Below are 8,039 nucleotides of genomic sequence, written 5' to 3'. Positions count from 1 at the left end.
GGTTTTCCCTTAAAGATCATGTCTCACCCAAATCTGAAATCATATGGCTATTGGATTAAGAGTTTAAGTTTTCCTTGTAAAACCGTACTCGTTCATTTTCTTCACTACAAATGAATGTTTTAATAGTTTTGGATTTGTCTAATTTTTTGCAATGAAGATCTATGAATAATATTCTAAAAAATAAACGATTTGGATCGTTAAAATATATTACGAGTAAGCCCCAACAAACTCATATTAAAGGTTGTGTAAAAAATGGTGCAACGGCATATATTGCTACACAGAGAATATACAAATACATCCCCCATAAAGAAAGGAAGTAAAACAACTTCGTGGGCTGGACCGGCATCTGATGGGCCTACCAATTTTTACTTGGGCCTAATACACAGATTAAGATGGGCCGGGTGGACAGCATTTCTATTTTGTTTAATCAAGATGTGCTACGCCATCTGGCCGAGTCCACAAGAAAATCTGCCACGTCGCTCGGGCTGAATACAACACTTGTATAATGTGAGTCCCATTTTCCTAGACCCCATATTGTCTAATAAAATAGTGGTCACTTACCGTAAGATCTTAATCCAATACTAGGTGGTCATTCAATTTTTATTATCATACTTTACCATCATTGGATTAAAATCGAACAGTGGTGACCATAATTTTTGTGGACAATAAAATTTAGGAGAATGAAACTGTGTATAATGTAGTGTGACCCTTCATCTTCACCGTTTGATAAATTTAATGTAAAATTGAGTTTAGGAGAATGGGACTGTGTATTCCGTCTTTTCTGCCTAACCATAAGCTTCTTAAGATTCATGCAAGACACTTGATAATTTTCGTCTCTTGAACATGTCTTAGCTAGTAATTTATCTTAATGCCCACACAACAAATCTTATAAAAACTCAACAGTCGCATTACTGAAAAAAAATTGTGAGCTTATAACCCACGATTTTTAGTTAGTTTTAGAAGTTTCTGCAAAAGCTATCATGAAACATATTTCCGTGTTATTGTCACCTCAACCTAAGCTTAACATTCACGTAAAACATTTTAAAGATTTTCGGTCCAAAAACTATTTTCGACCATCATAAAACATATTAATTTCCGTATTATTGTCGCCTCAACCTAAGCTTCTTAAATTCATGTAGAACATTTTAAAGATTTTCGGTCCAAGAAATCGCTTTTGGACCTTGCGTTTGTAGGGCAGATCATCTGTTCAAAAGTAACATTACAATAAGTTTGTTTGTGTTGTTAAAAAACCCTGCAAATTTGTAATTAACAAAACTAATATATACCAGACAAACCCTGATTGCAAATCCAATTGACGAAGTTGAAGTTTGATGGCTGACTACAACTCTAAAATATCCTCCTCCTCATCTCCTTAAATTTCTTTCCAGTTGTTTAAAATTTTCGATGTCCAAATCAAAACCCTAATAAGATAAACCCTAATTTGTTTTTGTTTATTTAAACATCGTTTTCGTTACACAAAATATAATACACACCCACATATATATATTATGCCTTGACCGTCTTTTGTGTTGGTTTTATCCATGGCGCTCCTTTGCTCATGTCAATTAGCAACTCATGAGTCACTAATCTTATATATTTATGAAATTTAATTAGCACCCTAATGCTGCTTGGGTCGTCGAAAATTCGGAGGAATGCGTGGTGATGTTTGGATCCCGTTGTCCTTACGTTGTTGTGTTGATGTTAGCTTCCTCAATTGCATCGACCTTCCTCGATGATTACTAAGCAATCCTTTGTTACCATTTGGAATGATTAGTGATTTGTGATCAAAGAAATGGAATCTGGACTCTTAAGAGTTTTGAAATTATTGACTAAGTATTTAGATGTTAATTTGAACCATGTTTGATATTCTAGCTTTTGTCTCCTTGTTGTTTTCCATTTGATAGCCTACATGCTTGTTTTTTCCCATTAAGCTTCTGAAAAGCTTAAGGATAAACTGCATGCCCACATTTATTTAATTTATGTGCACTTATATGGGCTCGTTTGGAAATGCTTTAAAATTGTAATATTTTTAGAATTAATTCTTGGTAAAAACACAAGGGATGCTTCTTTCATGAAGCACTTCAAGTGCTTTTGACCAAAAAACATTTTCTCTAAAAGCATTGTCATTTTTAAAAGCACTTCCAAACAAGTCTTATATTATAATTTGGGTAACAAATTAAGACTTTATTTTAATTTATTCCTTTTCAACAGACAAATAAGAACTTCTTAGTAGGTCACTCATCCTAGGAATGCTCTCATGCGAACTCGCTTAACTTCGGAGTTCCGATGAAACCCAAAACCAGTGAGCTCCCAAAATGCATCGTGCTAGATAGAGATAGGAATATACTTACAGGATCCACTCCCCTGGACGATGTGGGATGTTACATATATAGTGAAGACACAGATTAATTAGTATTGATTCTCCTGTAAGTTATGGGTAATGGGGATATTTACATAAACCAAGCTATAGTAAAATCAATTGTTCGCATGCACGAATCGTTCAGAATCACTGATTTGATGTGGTAACGAGTAAACAACTAACACTAGAAGTTCTCTATTATGCACTATAAAACTTTCAGATATATATATACACACACATATACATAATATATATATATATATATATATATATATTACAATCAATAATATTTGCTACCCAACAATAACCACATCAAGATTGCTGAGATTAATAATTTATTGGTAGGAAATTAAAACCAATAAATTAAAATTTTACTTGTATTTTTACAAATGATTGGTTCCAAAAATATTTTCTCAAAAAGCTCTTTCGATCATTTTAAAGTACTTCCAAACAAGCTCGAAAATTAAAAGTCAGACGTGACCTCTACGTACACATTTAGGTCATATTAAATTAGCTTTGATGTAGATTAATTTGGCTGGACATAATAGAATGGAATGAATATAATTGTGCCTAGTGCTCTTCTTCGTGACTAATTATCTTAAGCTCTTAAGCTAATGTCGTTACTCATTCACTTTGAACTTGACCTAGAAAACAAAGCAGCAACATCTATTATATATATCATTAATTAATTTGTCAATAAATCCTTTAAATACAACAAATATGGACTTGTTTGGTTCTCTTCGATCGTTTGGAAGTAACAAGGACAAATCGGGTTCGGCAGCTCTCAACTAGTTAATGTGACTAAGCTTAAATTATTTGTGAAATTTTTGTTTAAACTACTTTAGGGTTTATAATTACTTACGTAGGTTTGAATTAAACTAATTGGTTTCAACAGGATGCATGGTAAAATACAAGGGCATCTAGTCAGGAAGGTTTGTTATGGAAGAACGATAGATAGAGATATAAAAGTTGAATTATATAGCTTGGAAAAGTATGCATTTTTACTTTGAACTTAAGAAAAACTTAAGAAATGAAACCATGCTTTCAATAGCCATATTTCTTCCTATCTAAACTATACTATATATGTAGAACCTAAAGCTACAGAGAATGGCCCTTAGGTAATTAAGTAAGTTTGATTAGGACATTGCCTAGATCATTAGTGAAAAGAAAATACATATCAAATCCTAATTAAATTCAGTGAATGATAATCATATCTTTAATATACTTAACATAAGCAATTAATATGATTACTCAAAGCTACATACTTTGGAGAGATTTTTTTGTATCTGAAACACTATTACGTGGTATTATTGTTCTACTCAAATTATGACACATGTATTTATTTTATTAACACAACACAAAATGATATATCTCGTGACAAGTGTTCCTGATACCTGTAACCCTTTATGTGTCAAGTTTAAGTAAGATTCTACACTTCTGTTCACCAACAAAATCCAATTATTATTTCTCTCTTAAAAAATATTTTGTTTATAAATTTAGGTCCTACGTTGATTTTTTTTTTCTTGACTTTAAGCGACTTTAATTTGTTTATAAATTTGTTCTAGAAGTGAGCATACCTCGATAACTAAACAAGAAAGTGATGAGAATGTGTTTGTGTATATATACATAAATATATATAGTTAGGGAAACGTTTTCTTTAATGGTTTTTTTCTTTTACGAACGATTATTTACACTAATTCATCTAAATTATATAAAAAAAGGAATTCGAAATTAAGTGCAAATGTGAAAGCACTATGCTCTAACTAATTTGACTAAACTGAGCATAATTCACATGTGAACCATAAAAAGAAAAACAAAAGGAATACAAGGTATATAGCTAGCAAGGTTAGGGTTGTATTTACCCAACAAGTCAAGGGTATTTGGTAATTAAATTAAGTATTTCAATATTGTTTCTTGTGAGCACTATATATAATTATGTAAGGCCAAAGAAGACCAGGTTCCAAGATTAAGTCTAATTGCAAAAGTTGCTTCTCCTCCTCTGACCAGTGTCACCAGAAAAGGAGGAGCTGAGTTCCCTGCTTTTGTCTTCCTCTACCAAAAGCAAACTCCTGAATTTCTGTTCGGCAAAAACAAGTCTCTAGTACTCTAGTCCTTCTGGCAACATAGAAAATCTGAGCTGAGCGTAGAAAAAGAACAGGCTAATTATAACTGTATAATTATCTCAACCCTTATTGTCTGTCAAAAATGTCAAATATTACAGGTGATGTTGAAGAAGGAAGCTTCTCCTCAGGGAATAATACTGGAGAATTAGAAGTTCGTCAAGACCAAAAGCAGCAAGAAAACCACTTGCATCGCTCCAGCTCTGGCGGTGCTTCCGGTGCCCAAAGCAACAGTAATGGCTCTGTCACTCACCAGCAGCCGCCACTTAAGAAGAAAAGAAATCTTCCAGGAACTCCAGGCAAATAATCTTGAATTAATATCAAGTAGTTTCTTGATTTGATTGGCATGTTTCACTATATGTATATAACATACGACACAAGGCGCGGGGATTTGATTCATTTCAGAAGAACAAAACAAAAGGGCTTCTTTCCGGATCATGTCAGCTTATGTTGAGATTGATTCACTCGAGAATATTTACCAATATTTGGCGACATGCCTGAGTCTTGTAATATTTCATTTCAACGACATATATTGCTTTTTCTTTAAATAAATAAATAAAAAAAAAAAAAAAAACAAAGAGTTCTGATTTTAGTTATCTTGCGAAAGAATATAAACTTTATCAAGAATTGTTGACAATAATATACAACTGTTTGCTTGATTTCACTTTTTTTGTTGGCCACAAGTGTATATGTTGACATAATTAACCAGTGTTGCTAATTATACTAATTAATATTTATGCTACTTAATTAATTATGTTCTAAAAGTTTTGTATTTGTGTGATCAGATCCTAGCGCAGAAGTTATTGCACTATCACCAACAACCCTAATGGCAACGAACCGATTTGTGTGTGAGATCTGCAACAAAGGGTTTCAAAGGGATCAAAACCTTCAGTTGCATCGTCGAGGCCATAACCTTCCATGGAAGCTCCGGCAGAGAACCACAACTGAGGTTAGGAAAAGGGTCTACATATGTCCCGAGCCGACGTGTGTTCACCATAACCCAGCTCGGGCGCTAGGAGATCTCACCGGCATTAAGAAGCACTTCAGCCGGAAACATGGGGAGAAAAAATGGAAATGTGACAAGTGCAGCAAGAAATATGCAGTGCAGTCGGATTGGAAGGCGCATCAAAAGACCTGCGGCACAAGGGAGTATAAATGTGACTGTGGAACCATCTTTTCCAGGTTCGTTAATTAACTCATGATCATGAATAGTTTAATTTTGTTAATTGAATATTGCATGTGCATGAACATATAATCAAGATTGGGATCACCAAAAACTACTTCATGTATAGATGGTTGTTTAATCTGTTAAGAATTAGTCCCCATATGTGTATTTTTATACTAACTTACCAAGCAATAATCTTCACTAAATTAATCTATATTGCGAGTAGAATTCAGACTTGAGCGTAGAGTATGAAGTACATTGCTCTAACCAACTAACTACATTATTATTCTTCTACAAGCTAGTTATAATTTCTGCAACATTTTTCTTACAAGCATTAATTGTCACAAAATTATATGTAAAATGACTTTTAATGTACCATAACTGTTGTGCTTGAGCCCTCCAAACGCAAAAATATACGTTTAGGAAAGAAATGGCCGACCAATTGAAATAATAGTTACATTTGTCAAACTCTTTTTGGAACCTTTCTATTTTATGTCACAAAATGGAGAGATTTTTCAGTGTGACCGTCACACGAGACGGTACATCACGTGTCCTTATATAAATGGTAGGATATGTGTGTTAAAAGGTTAATAATTTAAAAATTAAAATTTTCTACCACTTACATAAAAATACGTAATGTACCATCCATTTTCCGGTCACAACTAAAAATTTCTCCACAAAATGATCTCTCCCTTCCAACATTGTTTAGACACAATAACAATGACATACTTGTTGACACGATTTTTAATATAAGTGGAGTGCACGCAATAATAGAGCCCATTTATATTAGCTTATGTCTATTTTGTATGTCCAAATAGTTTATTGCAATTTAAATAAGATAACTACATGCACATTCTTCCACAGAATTTTATGTAATCAACAATATCAAGTACAAATTTTGTACTTTTGCATGTAAACGTGCAGGAGGGATAGCTTCATCACCCACAGAGCTTTTTGTGACGCATTGGCAGAAGAAAACAACAAAGTAAACCAAATGTCTATGCCACATGATCAGCTCATATCATCAACGGCCATGAACACCAGCACCTCCACCATGGGAGGAGGAGGAGTCTCCGAATTCCTCAATTACGATATTAACCCCAACAAAAACAAGCTTCCTGAAGATCTGGTCCCAATGCCATTCAAATCCATGAACATGAACATGAACATTCCAGGTGGTGGTGGAGGACCAGGCATGTTCTCAAGCACCGCCGGTTCGCTCTTTGGCGGGCCAAGAAGCGTGTCTTCCACCTCGGCCTCCAGCCTTCAGCTAAGTTCCAACAACAACAACAACAGCTCATCAGGGTTCAATTACCTTCACAACCAAGAAATCAAAAACGGAGGCAGCAGCCTAAGTAGTATTACTGGGGCTGCTCAAATGTCAGCCACCGCCTTGCTTCAAAAAGCCGCCCAAATGGGAGCCTCCGCAAGCAACTCTACGATCAACTCGCCGATGATGCAGAAGAGCTTTGTTAGCAGCATGGCAGGTCCTGATCACGGACACCTCTCTAGCCCGAATTCCCTTCTCAACAATAATATTCGACCCCCACCATCGTATGATCATCAACCTCACCACTTCCAACAACAACCTCAAGCGTCTGATCCTCTATCATATAATTCACACAACATGATGGGAGGGTTCACTAACCAGCTCATGCAAAAGGGCCCACAAGAAATGTCACAGCTGTTTGATCATCACTCCAACAACTCAGCCGCTAGCTCGGCAATGACAGACATGGGACTCTTCAGCCAAGTCTTCATGGGGATCGATGGCGATCCCCACCAGCACCATCAGAGCCACCAGGCATTGTTGAAGAATTTCGAACAAGACCATCAGAACATTAATAGCCCTACCAACAATTCCAGTAGTAGTATTTCGACGCATCGAATGAACAGCGCGCTGGGGCCTTCAACGACGCTCGATCTGCTGGGTATCGGAGGGTCGAGGCCGCCAAACTTGCATGAGCAGCACCACCACCACCACAACCAGCAACAAAGGCTGGACTTGGAGGCAATGAGTCAGCACAGATTGCCGGCAATGATGAACCCTTTTCAGCAACAGCAACAACGCTCGCATGGAGATTCGGCTATGGAAAAACAGATTTGGGATGTTTGAGAAAAGATATTCATGTTCCTTGTAATATCTACATGTACGATGTATCCATTACTTGCGGAAGAAGGAGAAGAAGAGGAAGCGAGAAGAAACAAACTAGGGTTTGTTTTGTTTCGCTGACACGTTTGAGATTTGAGCTAATTTGGGACTTTTTTCTTTCTGCCCAAGTCACTTTTTATATACTGACCCAATGAGATGATAGAAGCTCTGGGTATATTTGCCAAAAGATACTGTTATCCACATACTTATTTTTACTTTTCACATACTCTTCTCACTTTTCGA

At 35.7% G+C, this 8,039-nt stretch overlaps 1 protein-coding gene across 1 annotated transcript; it reads left to right on the top strand.

Annotated features, from left to right (window-relative positions):
• The first annotated feature begins 5,290 nt into the window (after window positions 1-5,290).
• Window positions 5,291-7,990, top strand: LOC126590114 (zinc finger protein GAI-ASSOCIATED FACTOR 1-like). Its single transcript, XM_050255638.1, has 2 exons — window positions 5,291-5,661; window positions 6,569-7,990. The coding sequence occupies exons 1-2, from the start codon at window positions 5,306-5,308 to the stop codon at window positions 7,758-7,760; spliced, it is 1,548 nt and encodes a 515-aa protein (XP_050111595.1). The 5' UTR covers window positions 5,291-5,305; the 3' UTR covers window positions 7,761-7,990.
• The last annotated feature ends 49 nt before the right edge of the window (window positions 7,991-8,039 follow it).

The sequence above is a fragment of the Malus sylvestris genome, chromosome 11 (assembly GCF_916048215.2).
Source record: "Malus sylvestris chromosome 11, drMalSylv7.2, whole genome shotgun sequence".
Taxonomy (NCBI): Eukaryota; Viridiplantae; Streptophyta; class Magnoliopsida; order Rosales; family Rosaceae; genus Malus; species Malus sylvestris.
This window is presented reverse-complemented; position numbering and strand designations above follow the sequence as displayed.